Genomic DNA, 15,897 nt, shown 5'->3' on the forward strand with positions numbered 1-15,897 from the left:
GGGGCTAAGGCCGGGCCGTGGTGGGTGAAGGGAGGGCGGGAAGGAAGAGGAGGCGCCGGCGGGGGCCCCGCGGCCCGGGGCCGGGCGGAGCGTTGGGCCGCACCGCACCGCACCGTACCTCACCTCGGCCGTGGTGCCTAACGACGCGGCCGGCCGGGCCCGGAAGGAGCCGCGTCGGGGGCGGAGCGGGGCGCAGCCGCGGGGTGCGGTGTCGGTGCCAGCGGAGCGGAGCAGCCCGCACCTCAGGCTCGGCGGCGGCGGGTGAGCACGGAGCGGGGTGGGGTGGGCGGTTGAGGCGCCTTGTCCTCCCCGGCCTCGCCCTCGGCGACCGGCGTGAGGGGCCGGGGCGAGCTCCGCAGGGCTGGTGGGCCGCCCTCGTATCCTACCGGCAGCGGCCCGCGGCCGGGCCTGGCCCCGGGGCTCCGCGGCCTGCTCTGAGGGGAGGTGCGGCCTCCCTCCCGCTTCTCTTCGCTCGCCCGTGGGGCTGGAGGCACCGGCCCGTGAACCTTTGACGGGTGTGCGGCAGTTCCTTCGTTGCCCGGGCTCTGCCTCGCCTGAGGAGGGGGGTCTGTGGTGTGGAGGAGCGCGTCGTGAGTATCGCCCCGTAACCTACAGGTGCTCTGCAGCCTTCTTGGGCAGCTGTCTGTCAGGCTGTGATCTGTCAAGATTTATTCCGAGTATTGTTCTTTCTTCAGAAATCAAGACTTCTAACGTATTTTTTAGATATACGTAAAAGTAAGTCACCTGCTGCAGTAGGCCCTACGTGGAGAGCGGGCTCTGACAACTGGGTTTCTGCGAGCCAGCTGAACCGCCGCGTTAGGTGCCCTTAGGAGCGAGCGCGTGTTGCAGTGCCGTCCTCACAGATAAACTGTTTGCTGTTTCGGGTGGGCTTAAGATCTTTGCGACATTCAGACGGGCTGTCTCGGAGTAAAAGGTGTGATATAGCTAAATTTAAGTCATCTGCCAGGCAATATGTTATCTTTGTGGTTTCTGACCCGATTAGCAATGGACCAGTAAGATCATTGCTCTTTCCAAAATCTCAAAGATCACTCGCTATTAAAAAAACTTATTGAAATACCCAAAGAAAGTCTGTGCCGTTACCTCATTTTCAAACTCTGTCCTTTTCCTCAACTTTTAAAATACTACATCAATGTGCAGTTTCATATCATAGAATAAACCATGCTGTAGAAGGCAGGTATCAGTTTATTCACTGAGTTTCTTGGGGATTTTTATTTTTGTGGTCCGTGGTAACATTTTATGATGTTAAAATGATCGTATGTGAAACCATAACTTTAAACGATCATGTTTAGACCCTACTTGAAAGACTGCAAATACACCCTTAAGAATAGATTAGAGGCTTTTGCGTGCAAGTTGTGTTTGTAGACTTAACTGTGGCTGGGGTGCGGGGCTGCTGCAGGTAGGTTGGACAGAGGTTTCTCTCCTAGCTCTTGCTGACAGTACCCACCCAGGCGCAGCACAGTGCGTTTCCAGTTACGGCAAGAGCTGTTTAGCTTGGGTGTCGCTGGTATCTGTTTACTAATTATTCCATAAAGGGATTTAAAAACTGTCTTTAAAAGCCTGATATCTTCTCTTATATGAAGTTTCACAGACTCTAGAAGCACTATTCTAACTGGTTCAGAAATGAAATGATGAATTTTTAAGGTAGAAAAATGCCAGTTGAGAGTAGGGGAAAAAATTTCCTGTTTATTAGAATATAAAAGAAATAAGCGTGAGTGAGTTTGCTTGCCAGTCCTTGCTGCCAGCAACATTCCCTTCAGGAGGCTGGCTCAAGATGTTGCCAAAGCCACTGGGTGGGAATTCCACATCCCTGCGGTCAGAAGTGTTGTTCAGTAAGCAAACCCGTCTCCTTGGTCTATAGAGTGGCTTACAGGGCTCCATGGGAGTTGCCGAACGATACTTTGCTGATGAAATAACATCACCCAGGGTTGCTGGAGACATTTTGAAGTGATAGCCATCTGTTGTTGATGTGATGCTAGAAAATTAATTTTCCTATTTTTGTTAAGGAGGCACAAGTACGTTGGTGATGTCTGTAAAAGTGCTTGGTATCAGAAGATTGTCTTGTGTCCAGTACAATTTTTCATTATAAGCTTATGCCTGCTCGCAACTGATTATTTTCAAGGATTCCCTTGAAATAACCTCAAAATAGTATTTTTGTCTTCATCATGGCTTGTGAACAGTGATTGCCAGAGTTTTTGTTGTTCTGCTTTTATGATATTTTTAACATGAGCCTGAGAGTTTGTGTTCGCATGTGTTGAACAGCCTCGGTTCTTCCCTTAGTTCAGAGTAGCTCTGTGACTTGGACGTGTTGGCAGCGTAACAACTCTTGATACCAACGCAGAGCCACTATGGCTTTATAATGCTCTGATTTGACACTGTTGTGAATTATGTAGTTACTTTTCTTGTGTGATAAGAGTAGATTTAATATCTCTATTCAAATATTACCAGTGTGCCTTTACAATTAGCTGTCCATTTTTTCCCCATTTAAGAAGTATTTTCCTTTAAGTGCTGCCAGCTGATACGGAGGCTGTTCTGGGTGTATTTGGATTTGTGGTGATGGAAATTTAACCTATGATAATGCCACTCCAGCTGTGTTTGCAGGTAATCCTGTTCTCACTTTAATAATTTGAATCTTGCCCCTTAACATCTTTTCTGTGATGCATGAAGATTTTGTTTGTTTGTTTTATCCATAAATTTAATAGGTGGAAAAGGTTAGTACAACTAAACACTGTGAAGTTATTCTCACCTCAGTAACCTGAGCACTTCTCTTACATCAGGCCATTTGCCCTGATTTGCAGGTTATTTGAGTCGATCGTTTTTCTAAGCCCCGTAGAGGCTTTTCTCGATTGGTATTTTGCTCAAGCAATAAATAAATCTGCTGACGTGTATGCTCTGTCGTGTTTGCTTATTCTTGACCTTTGCTTTTTAGCAATGCAAGGGACAGTTTCAGTCGTGATGTTGTGTAACTGGGTGTTTATGCATTGACAAGCGTATTTGATTTGTATTCTTAAAATTTGTCCCTCTTGCAGCTGATCAGTTATTCAGAGTGACGTAGGACATAGGTAAGGGTTTCAGGGTTAGTTGTTGACAAACCAAGACTCCTAGTGCTTCATCATCTGACCAGATTTTGTTCCAGTGCAAGCAAACCTAATTAAAATATTCTTTCCTCCTCCTTCCATGTTATCTTTCTATGATAGACCTGTTGTTGCGTAGTGGAGAAACTCTGTTCATTGTCACAAGTGTAATTGCAGTGACAGGTGGCTGGATTTTGGTCTGGTTCTGACCTGTGTTTTGACTACTGTGTGATGTGCTCCAGGGTCAAAGCTGCCCTAAAAGTCCTCTTGTGATGCCTCAAGGCACCGCCGCAATGTCAAAACGAGTGCGGCAAGACAGCCTGCAGCGACTTAGCAGTGCGGTCCAGTTTCCCAAGGATAGTTGAACTCCGTCCCCTGATGTTAGCAGGGGTTATGCACTCCAGTAGAAATTAGCTGGCTAAATGTTTATAAGGATGTTGCCCTTTAGTCTTTCAAGAGGTTTTCACACTAGATACTAATTCACTGTGTCAAACTGGTGCTCAGTGTGATTATCCTCGCTTTAGATAATGAGGAAATTAGGATGAAAGCTAAGAAATTAATTGCTCATGGCTGCACATTGAACCTTTATTCTTGCACCCCAAAGCTTCACTTCGGCAGTAGCGGTGGTTCCTCCTCTGTGCTACCTGTCCTCCTGCACACTCAAGGTGTGCCAGAGCTCCCCCGACACCTCTGCCGTGGCTGCTTGTTTGGAAGACAGACCTGTCTTCAGTGGCGGAGGGAAGATGTTTTTTTCTGGGGCAGGAACAACTGAATTTCTCAGTCTCTGCAGTCCATCCTGGCCTCTTGCTTCTTTCCCAGGGACAAGCATAGCAGCCTTATATTTTTTAACCGTACCACAAAGAAGGGGTATTTGTGGAATGAGTAGCAGAGCTTCATCCTGGTAGCAGGGGGTCCCCTGCCTGTGATGGTCAGCTGAAGTTGGCTGACGGCTGTATGGCACAGCTAGACTGGTGGTTATAGTCACCCTGGCTGATCTTAGCTCGACCTTTTGTTCTAAGCTGAAGGAATTTGGTGGGAAGCATGGGGTTCTAGAGTCCTTTTTTAAACGTAAGTTTTGCATTTAAGGTTTAAATTGTGGCAGCCTTTGCAGGACAGTACAGGAGGTCATGGTCCCTGAATGGCAATGCCAGTGCTTTGTGTTAGGTAGTTGTTACCCATTACGAACCGAACAGGCAGGTTCTGTGCAGACAATAGGGATTTATTTGGTATCAAACTTCTCTGGATTCAACTTCACAAAACTTAATCTCTTATCACCGCTTCTTCAAACCCCAGCAGCTCCCAAGTGCAGCTGGGGCACTGAAATCCTTCTATTGTCCTCTCAGAAGTGCCACTTTCACCTAGTTGAAAAGTTTGTGTGAAGATCCCATTTGAAATCTTCAGTGGAACAGCACACACCTCCACCAAACCGTACTTAAGATAAAATTGTCTTTGCTGCTAGCTCACAAGGTCTGGATTCTGTTTTCCGTTTCTACACTCTTTTTTTTTTTTTTTTTTTAATGCATTGTGGGGTCACTTAATTGGTCCATGGTACAGTTTACCAAAACTAAATTGTTTTTTATTTTTCACCCAGGACTTTGAATTACTTCTGTTACCTATAAATATCTTACAATGTTTAATGTGCTGTTCTGACAGATCTTAAGTGCATTATATTTTCTGTTTATTTCAGACTATAAGATTCAGATATGTCCTTCATATTTGATTGGATTTACAGTGGTTTCAGTAGCGTATTACAGTTTTTAGGTAAGTTTTTCTTGTTTGGCGTTTTTCCTTTCTGCTATTCTTGTATAAAATGTCTGTTCACCTCTGTTATCTTCAAACATAGCCGCTGGTTAAATAATAATATTTGTTTTGGTGCATATTCAGTAACACTCAAACGAAAGTTTCACTTATCAATATTGAGTATTTCCAGAGTGTGCTGTCCAATGAATCTTGGGTTAATCATTTAACCTCTTGAAAAAATTACATATTCTTTCATAAACACAATAGGTTTGATTTTTCTAATTATACTACATTTAAGCTGCTGTAATTCAGTTGACTTTTGTGGGGTTTCTCCTGATTTTTCTCTGCTGTAAAGAACTGAACTCAGTTATTTTAGTTCACTTCTTTTGCACATGAGGATATCACTTGAGAATCCAAATATGAGGGACTGTCTACAAAAAATTAGTGCCAGATATTGAAGCCCTTACTCATGTTCAGCAGTGTGTTATTTTGTGACTGATGTCACTGAAATCAGTGTGAAACTTCACTGGCATCTGCTGAAGAGCCTCAGGAAAATATTCTGTGGCCAAAAGAGTCTGCAATTCGTATCAATCCAAGGTAAAATATTAGCTTGTGCAAAACAGGAGAGGGGGAAGAAAAAAACCAAACAACTAGGAGGAAGAGGAATGTTAGGATACTAAAAAAAGGACTAGAAGTTGCAGCTCGTGTAGTTTAAAGGCACAATTTACAAGTTTGAAGGATTTTATTGAAGTGAATAAAAAGCATTTGAGATGAAGGAATCGTAGCAAGCTGTGCCACCTGCCTTTTATCAGTTGAAAGTTTAAACTTTTTCACTGAATGTTAGACCCTTGGCCTACTATTGAAATATTAGCCAGTGAAATTTTAACTAAGTTGACTAATCTTTCTTATCTCCTCTTACTTAGCCGAGCAGTGATTACTGCATGCTAGCCTGCTCTCCCATTCCTGTGCATGCAAAGTCTAATTCTGGTGAAAGATACTGGAGCTTGAAGTAGAAAGGAGAATTACTGTCAATATGTCCCTCTTACTCTAGAGGAAACACTTTTTCTTTTCATTCTCATTTACTTTTACAGTTGAAGGAGGTTGATTATAACATTTGGGAAACTCCCTGCAGTTCCCAGTGCTGTCCTGTCAGCAGGCTGACAAGATCACTTTACGAAGTACATCTTTGCACATGTATACTTTTAGAATGCACAAAGAATCTTTTTATACAGATACAAATAAACTCTGGTCTTGGTGTAGCTAATAGCTGAAGTATTGCTGCTTGTTCGTCTTGCGTTTCTATGAAAGACAGTTGGGAAGCTTGAAATCTTTCAGAGGGAGCAGCAGCACTTGATTTGGGAGCAAAAGCTCCTGGATGTCCAGGCTGAGAGTGGCAAAAATATTGTTTTACTATGGTTTAGCAGAATTTTGTTTAACTTGTAAGGTAAGTGTGAACTGGAGTTTCTCCTGTGGCATATGTTGATATATCAAAATGTTTGCCCACTCCTTCTTTCTCTGTAAACATTAATACTTTCTCCTCCACTCTGTAGTTTAATAGGTAATATGTATTTGGGCTTGTGAGAAGGTGAGTTTGGGAAGTAAGAGTCGTTGCATTTGAAAGAACTGTGAAGACTCTCTAAGCGTATTTCCTGTAGTAATAAAGATCATTAATGAAAGAAGCTGAGGAATATGAAAGAATATTCATTCCTGCAAGTTACAAAACATGTCCCGCTGGAATGTGACCCCAGAGATTAGCTTAAAGGCAGAGGGAGAGGTGAGCAAACAGCAGCAGTGTAAAGGTTGGCCAGGCAGAGGCACCTATGCCCCTGTAATGCTGCGGCATCAACAGGGCTGTCTGAGCAGCCACCTGTGTGACACTGTCGCTTAAAATCCCACCAAATAAAACTTGTATGAGAATAACACATTAGGTAAGAAGAAAAAAAGTAAGGGCTCCAGAAACTGATGTTACTGGCTGGCTCTGCTTACTACCCTCCTCATGCAGGGAGACCCAGGCTGGCTGTTAATATATCCTTTAGATGGCTACCAGCCTCTTGCCTGCGGCCCCGAGGCACAGTGCGTAGTTTGCAGTGTTGGTTGTGCTTGCAGGAGAAGGTGCAGTTAAGTATAGGGACTGCAGCGATGGGATGCTTGAGCTTTAACAGTAAAATCTGATTGTGTACTTCACAAAATGTTTCTATATCGTCGCAGTGGTGGCAAAATAAAATTTTCTTCAGCATATTGCAAAGTACTGTAATATTATGACATGGTATAGTAAAAGATCCTGATGATGTAAAAACCTCGCACATTGCAATATTTGGCTGTGTTTTGCAATTCTTTTTACACAAAGAAGAGAGAATTCTGTTAGGATCATAGCTCAGTTTTGCTTTTGAAGAAGTGTAATTTCAGCATATATGTGTATGTATTTCCTCACCCTCTGTTGTAAGTGTTCTGCCCTCTTCAGCACTTGGGAAGGCTGTGGGGTCAGTAGTGTTTCCTAAGGAAATGTGCAGTGTGTCTTATCCAGCTACAGGTCTTCAAAGAGGGAATAAGGGAAGATTTTTCTGCTTAAAAAAGGCGAAGTTAAGAGACTGTTATTTCAGCAGTTTTTTCAGTACAGAATGTGATTTTTTTGTTGTTGTTGTTGTTTAATTTGTCTTTAAAATGTTTTACTTTGAGTGTCGATCAGTTTGAAGCAGTGAAAAATAATCCTGGCATAGGACATAGTGTTGGCAAGTTAAAAGAAAATTGCCCTTTGATAATCTCAAACTTCAGAAAATATGGTGTTCACGTTTTAAACATCCTTCCTCTCCTTCACAGCAACTGTTGCATTTATTGGGGTTACAAGTAGAGGAAAAAAAAAAGGCAAAAGGCATTTTTATAAAGATGACAATCAGTGAAAATAAAATTTCTTATTCCTGTTATGAAAGCATCATCACATGACAGCAAGTATGTCAGAATTGCCCTGATGATGCCATTCAGGATTTAGCAATTTAGCTGGGCTTATGGGTGAGTGTTACTTTTTGTCAAAATAATATATGAATCAACATAAAAGTCTTCATACATATACTAATTATGACTATTGACATTGAAACCGATTTCTCTGTAATATACTGACTGAGGTCTGAACTTTCTTTTTGCCTTGTACAAACTTTTTGTCATAATTGGAGGTAGCTGAACAGAACACCCTCTGTTCAGGTTCAAGATGGTCCATATTTTAGAGCCTGCTGTTAGCACTGTACTTGCATGCCCCCCTCTCCACCACCTGTGAGCAAAACTGTCCCTTTGCTGGGCCAGAGTAAGCTACACGGGCAAAATTTAGTCTTGTTCTGCTGTGGTTTTCTTAAGACAACGTAAATGCGTTTATGCGAGTGACACGTTGCATCAGTTGTGAGCCTCTCCCCCTCCTGTAAGCTGCACATGGTACACGTAGTGCAGCAGGCACATGAGCAAGTGTGAATGTAGTTTGTACAAGTAGGAGAACGTGGATAAAGGGCATAGATAAAGTGCACGGTGGAGCTTGGCTGTTCTGTATTTTGTACCATGACTGAACACTTTGTTCTTGGGAGCAAAATCATCTCTAGAGCTAGAAAGTAACTCCCACCAATTTAACTGATTATTCAGTAGGTCCTTCTTTGTTCCAGGACTGTACAAGAAATCGGGCAAACTAGTGTTTCTTGGACTGGACAATGCTGGAAAAACTACACTGCTGCACATGCTCAAAGATGACAGACTGGGACAACATGTCCCCACGTTACACCCCAGTAAGTTAATATTGCTGATTCCATAGCTAGAAAGTATTTAAAGTGTTGCAGGAAAAGCAGGATCTGATTATACGTCATAAGACCAACAGCATAACTGGGGAGAAACAAAGGAATTTCTGGGACTATGATCTGTAGATAGTTCAAGTAATACTCAAAAAAAGTGCGTAGGATAGTTCAATGTGGTATATATAAAATTAAGAGGTGAGCAACAAGCAGAATGGTGGACCTGAGAGTCTAGATTACAGAAGCTGAGGGAATTGGAGCTTGCAGTGTTTGGGAGCAGCTTCTCTGTGTAGCTGGAAAATTAGCATTTATGCACACTGTTTTGATTTTTTTTTGGCTCGGAGGTTGCTGTGTAATTGTTATCCTGGTAGCCTTGCAGGAGAAAAAATTCAACACAGGTTAAAAATGTGGATTGGTGAAGTCCAGTAAGGAGGTGAGAAATTGGGAAAGGGTGTGAAGAGGAGAAACCTTGAACAGTATTGTACATGAAATGCCATCTTTGTGGCAAACTGGATGCCAGAGCCAACTGTTGTTTGTGTAATGCGTAGGCGTAAATAATGTACAAATATTCTCTGCTATTTTTAGCACTGTAGATATTTCACACGTGTTTTAATGGTTCATAACATTTGGTTGTTAAACAAATATGTCATTGATTTTGAGAGAAAATGTATTACTCTGATTTGCTTCTTGAATATAAAATACTGAAAAGAAGCAAGAGAGGAGGTAAAATCTATATGCTAGAAGGTTGGACTGTTCCAATACACTGCATAATCTTCATAGAGATCATAATTCTGTGTATTTCTAGCTTCAGAAGAGCTGACAATTGCTGGCATGACTTTCACTACCTTCGATCTGGGTGGACATGCTCAAGGTAAGAGAATACATTGACTCACTTAACTTCACTGAATTGAGTTAGAGTTGTCTACGGTCCGTTTGTTTCCAATCAGAAATACTACCATACTGCAGAGGTTGACTTCCCACGCTCTCTTTGACAGCATAAAAAACATATGCTGCTCTTTTGTCCGTCTCCACCACTTACCACAAATCCCAAATACAATTAGGCAAGAGCTGCAGTAGAGCAGAAGTTTTTGACTGATATCTGTATTTTGAAGAGGATTCTGTACTTTGAATTGCTTACATTTACCTTTAAGCTTTATGCTTCAAACTTGCCTTTGTTGACATAATTCTTGGGGAAACATAAAAAGTTTCAGTACATCAGTGTACATGTGGGATAGAGTGGTGATAACAGTAAAGGGAATGATACTTTTGCACCATTATTTCAAACTTTGTAAAACATGAAATTCCATCTTGAAGATTGGCAACATAAGCTAAGTCTTCAGAAAAAAACCAACCTGTTGCTGCTTAATTACTGATGTGCTTCACTCTGAATTTTGGGATAATTCCCTTTTGTTTTTAATTCACATCTTCCCCATAGCTCGCAGAGTGTGGAAAAACTATCTGCCTGCGATTAATGGCATTGTGTTCTTGGTGGACTGTGCAGATCATGAAAGATTGCTTGAATCAAAAGAAGAACTTGATGTAAGTTTAAATAAGTTTTTGAACGTTTTAACTTCTAAGAAATAAGCTCAAATTCACAGTATCCAACAGAGCCCTGCTACCACCTGGACATGAGTAATAGCAATTTGGCCTTCTAGATTCTAAATTAACCTCACCTCCTTTCTCTTTTCCTTTGCAGTCACTAATGACAGATGAAACTATTGCTAATGTGCCTATCCTAATTCTTGGTAACAAGATTGACAGACCTGAAGCCATTAGTGAAGAGAGGTTACGAGAGATGTTTGGTCTGTATGGCCAGACAACAGGAAAGGTAATGCTCTTCCCCGTCCCCCTCCCCCTTTTTTTTTTTTTTGTGGTTTTGTTGGTTTGGTTTTTTTGTTAGGGAGTTTGTTTGCCTTATATCTGTGTGTAGACTCTAGTTCACTCCAGCTACACAAAAGAAATGGTTTTTAATATATAAAGTACTTGGTACATAGTAACCATATATGGAATGAATTCTGGAGTCTTTTTTTGTGTATTAGATGCATCTCTACTATTCAATGCCACATTTTTGCAGAGAAAACTTTATTAGAATAACTTTTAATACTTCAACTCTCCTATGCAGTTTTTTTGAACGATGAACAAGTTTTCAGAGGCTATAGTTCTAGTGAGAACTGTAAGAGAAAACTAATAGTCTTTAAGTGACTTTTCTCATTTGAAGTGTAGACTTAGTACTTTCGTTACTTAACACGTTCACCTAAAGCTTAGAAACAGATTTACACTATTGTAGAAGTCTGAGTTTATAGGTCGTGAGAGGAAAAAAAGTTTCTACTGGCATCCATAACAACAAAGCAGATTTCTATTATGGATCTTTGTGATACTTCAACTCTTCTTAAAGTAAATACAGTGTACTACTTGGAGGAGACATTTGGGTACAGGGCACTAGAAATAAGTTGCTCTGTTGTCCTTTGCCCTTGGAAAGACACCTCTCTGCAGCTGAGAAAGCCATTCCAGTGTGGCTTCCATGCCAGCTCCTATTAGATGACCATCAGTGTGGCCCTGCTGAGGAGGGCACCTGGTCTTGTAATTCCTCTTTGCTTATTCACTCTTAGATGCTTCCCTTAAAGTTTAGTGCCAGTCAGAGTTTAGGTTGAGTGGGAACAGATCTTTATCTTTTAGTTTTCTGCATGAAAGAGAATTGCACAGGTTAGTTTTAGAACAGATGTAATGGGCTATAAACAGTTACTACTGACTTTTATTAATTTTTTGTGTGTGTGTCTTGGCCTGGTTTTTACAACACTGCATGTAGTCTATGAAGTATGAATACCATTGTGAATCTGCAGTTGAGCAACAGCTTTATCGCACTGTGCCAATCTTGGCAAGCAAGCAACTTGCACTCTTGCTATGGTCAGTCCTACAATTGGTAGCAAATGCTCTTTTTATCTGGTTGGAAAGCTGTTAGAAACAGAGCAGGGAACTGCGACTGAAAACCAAGTATAAGCTCTCAAATTCTCTATGCAAGTGCTTGCTGTTGCATTCTGGTTTCATGTACTTCACTCTCTCCAAATGTCGATGCACATGAAAATATGCTTCATGTACTTCTCAAGTGATCCTAATCTTAGTAACATGTACACGTTTTAGAATAGTTTATTTTCTAAAATTCCAGTATCCAACACAAGTTAAATAATGGCTTCCCATAGAAACAAATGTCAATGTTAAGTAGCTGTCTTTTTGTAATGATACCGTAATTTGGAATACTTCTGTGTCTCTGCAGGGCAGTATACCATTGAAAGAATTGAACGCAAGGCCACTAGAAGTGTTTATGTGCAGCGTGCTAAAGAGACAAGGCTATGGAGAAGGCTTCCGCTGGATGGCACAGTACATTGATTAATGCCAAAATTGCATCAGTACATTCTGTCCCATGTCTGAATATTAAGTCTGCTCCTTATTTGATCACTCAGTGTACGTAACTTGAATTCATTTGACTGTTTAGTTATAAAAATACACATTTTTAGCTAATTATACCATGTATGCTAGATTGTCAGCGTGAGGGTTGAAAAATTATTTCAAGCAAGTTTGTAAGTTTAAGTACCACAACCTGTGAGCTTTCTAATCCCATGAAACATTCTTTTGCAGCATTTAATTTAACGAGTCTCTGGCACCACTTTTGGTCAGAGCAACTTTCCAGTACAGTATGTTTGAATGCACTTTTTAACAGCTAAAAACTACGAACATGTGAAAAATATTTAATGCTTATGTTGAATTTTTTTATGTACTTTTTTGAAACTGGTTTTATAACTTTAGAGTATATAACCATCTTTCAAGGAATAATAAATAATTAGCTGATGGATAATTGCATGATGCCTTACGGTTTTCAATAATATACTTTCTTATGCAACGTCATGCAATAAATTTAAATCCAGTTTTTGGCAACTTTAATGGAAAATGTTTCATTTTAATGTGTCTTAACTAGTGAGGCTGCCTGATGATCTGAATATGTGGGATATTTTCCTGAAACACAGAAGGCCACAAAGTAGTTTCATTGTATGTTAGAGTAAGGTGTTTTTTTCAGACTACCAAATTGCATTTATTTTAGGATTTTGCATTACTAAAAGAAAAATCTAATCCGATGCCCTTATAACCACCACCTTTAAAAAGTAAAAATAATGTATATCAGCTGTGCCAATGTAAATCTTGAACTAATGTCAAAAGTAGTCTTACTCTATTGGTCTCTTGAATTAAACCCCAGAAGCGACACAAGAAACACAGAGGTTTTTTCTGAAGAAATTCAGAATACCATTGCACTAAATATTCTGCTCCTAATTTAATTAGATTTGGGGTCTGCCAGAAGATTTGCCTGTGAAATTGCCAGGGAAAAAAAAAAATGTTGCCATTGCTGCTTCTGAAAATTTAGCAGCTCGCACCCAATTGGCCAATTTTATTTTTGGTGTTTTGAACTGGGACAAGATGGATTGTTTTTCCGTGGTTTTGCCCTGCAACCTGGCCAGTGTGGCAGCTGATGGCTGCCCAGGTGGCTTATTTCTGCGGTAAAATTTGGTTATCTGCAGTTCTTGTTTCCAGACTTCTATTTTTCCCCATCTTTGAGTGCATTAGTTCCCTGAGGAGAAAGCAGGTTATTTCTGAAGAAAGGGTGTTGCAGCACTTGCATCTGTCAACATCTTGTTGATGCTGGCTGACACTGGCATGGTGCTGTGGTTGGTGCTTCCATGTGCTGGGGATGTTTTCTTGTAATCTGTTGAATGAAGGTAGGGTTTCAGCCCTGGAGTCACCACTTTGCTGTGATGGGTTTGAGTTTCGCTGTGTAGCTTGTTTTCCCCTTGTACAAGTACAAACTGTGCAAGTGTTTTCACTGAATCCCTGTTACTCACTGTTGTAGGTCTTCTCTAAAATACTTCAGGCCTTATGTTTCCAATATCCATGGCAGCAAATGTATTTCTGACTGGTTTGATCTCATAAATTTCTCTCTTGGCCTGCTGGGCTCGAATCTCAGCTTTAAAGCCTATAGGCTCACAGCAAATAAATGAGACTTATTCCTTGCCCAGATCTGAACTTGTATGGTTGAATATTGATGATCAGTTTCCCGCAGTCCTAGATTGTGCATCTGAATAAGATGAATAATTCAGAACCTAACTTAATGTAAATTGTAACTGAAGTTTATTACTGCACAATCATATGCAAAGTGTTAAGCCTAGTTTGTGCATGGTGAAGTTCAGAGTGATGGTATCGGATAGCTTTTCCAAATGACCAACATAAGAGCATTCATAGAGCTGGTGCTCAGCTGTAGAGTAGCGTCTCAGTTGCATAAATCAAAACTGGAGGTAAGAAATGGCCTCTCACCAGTGCATGGACAATATATGAGTCTTTACTACCTACAGCTGTTACGTAGGGGACATGCCTCTTTCTCTAGATTTTTCTGATGATGGTTATAATGCAGAGAACAACAGCTAAATTAGTAGATGGTGTAAATAGTAAAAATATTACTTGCAGAGTCACATAGTGGTGTTGATGTGGGAGACTTGGGACTGTGTTGCCTGTGCAATGATATGAAGCTGGAGGTGTTCTGCTGCAGACCGCTTCCACAGGCTGAGCCATTACGTGGGCACTGAGAGGTCCTCTTCACCTGCTCTTCCAACCAACTGTGAATAACATTAGCAGTAAGGAAAGGGTTGATAGTATTAAGAATTAAAAAAGAAGGGAGGTGGTACTGCTTTAAAAGTGTGTGTTAAGAGTAATTTGTAGTATTACGGGAATACTCAGATTTCATGTTTCCTACTGTAGGATGCTAGTTTAAATGTGGTTGTAATAAGGGCATGAAGAAATCTGGACCTTGTGTTTATCCACCTGGGTATTGTTGGTTCCTGTTGTGGGAATAGCTGATCAACACTCAGTTAAATACACAAATAATCTCGCTCTGTTTCATTTCATTTAGTAGAGGAAGTACCTTTCTTCTGTAGTTTACGTTCTGTTGTACACATGAATGTGAATGGGTGTTGTGTGTCTTTTTGTGAAGATTTCATTAATAGGCAGATATACTGATGAGAGTTTTTTCTGGTGGTTTTCATCCCCACCCCTTCCACATCTCCCCAGCCATTTATTTCTGGAGTTTGCTTATTTCTATGATTGTGACCAGTCTTACTTAACTAAAAAAAAAAAAAAAAAAAAAAAAAAAAGGCAACATTCACATTTGGGTCCGACTTCTATGAATTATTTTTTTTTTGCACTCTTGACTATGCAGATTTCAATTAAACATCACTTTAAGGAATGTGAAAAAGGAAACTCATTAATAAAGATGTTATTTATGAAGCGTCTCACTTTGTTTTTACATTGCAACAGTTCTTTAAGTGAAATGAATGCAGATTCCTAAGATGCTAATAACTACTTCTGACAAAGTGGCCTGTATTTCACTGTAGTGACCCCATACGCTAGTGTCTATGGGTTGAATAAGATTTATTTTGCTTGGATTTAATTAAACTTGGGGTTTAGTATGTCTTGTGTAACTGACAGGTATTGGTGTATTTCAGTCTTCGTTTAATAAATTTTTTGGCAGCAATGATTGGCATTGGAGATGGGAAGGATCTTTGAGCTTTCTCATTTAAACCTCTTGCCAGATCAAGATTATTTCATTAATATTTCTGTATTCAGTGTTCAGGTACTGTCTATGATGTGCCAAAGATGACCTATGGCATTCACTGGAATACAATACCTACATGCATGCGAGCTTTTTTGTATTTTAATCATTGGAATTGAAGGTCAAATAGAACATTTGACATCTACTTATTTATAACTAAAGTCCGGTCAGGAAAGTGACGGTGGTGGTCTCCAATCCCAGTGAATTCACAGGTCTGCTTGAAGTCGAATTGTTCTTCTCTTGTTTGTACTGTCAGAGTATTTGGTTGTTACCAAAGTCCAATATTTCTGTTGACTACAACATGCTCAGATTTAGTGTAGGTAATGTAATTGTTCGTTATGGACTTAGGAGTTATATTAAAAACGGCCTAATCCACTGGCTGTCAGTGGGGGCATGTAACTTATTTGCACTTAGATAAACCACTCTTTGCACTAGTATCTCAGTGTGAAACTAAACATTTTCTGTTTTGAAATGCGAGTGCTCTAACTGTTTAAAAGCATAATTTATTTAATAAACTGCAGAAGAAAAGCTAAAGATGAAGGTGTTCTTAAACATGTTCTTAATGTGGTGTTTGTTATGTTATCCCATCCCATGCTTGAAATTTAAGTGTTGGGAATAGAAAATAAAGTTCTGACTTGGAATTTGAAGAAAAGGA

General features: G+C 40.5%; 1 protein-coding gene across 1 annotated transcript; it reads left to right on the forward strand.

The window, feature by feature from the left end:
• Window positions 1-65: 65 nt before the first annotated feature.
• On the forward strand, window positions 66-15,778 carry SAR1B (secretion associated Ras related GTPase 1B). Its single transcript, XM_049829897.1, has 7 exons — window positions 66-261; window positions 4,780-4,853; window positions 8,474-8,593; window positions 9,402-9,467; window positions 10,032-10,135; window positions 10,293-10,424; window positions 11,868-15,778. The coding sequence occupies exons 2-7, from the start codon at window positions 4,796-4,798 to the stop codon at window positions 11,982-11,984; spliced, it is 597 nt and encodes a 198-aa protein (XP_049685854.1). The 5' UTR covers window positions 66-261; window positions 4,780-4,795; the 3' UTR covers window positions 11,985-15,778.
• Window positions 15,779-15,897: the final 119 nt, after the last annotated feature.

This window comes from Accipiter gentilis, chromosome 26 (assembly GCF_929443795.1).
Source record: "Accipiter gentilis chromosome 26, bAccGen1.1, whole genome shotgun sequence".
Taxonomy (NCBI): domain Eukaryota; kingdom Metazoa; phylum Chordata; class Aves; order Accipitriformes; family Accipitridae; genus Astur; species Astur gentilis.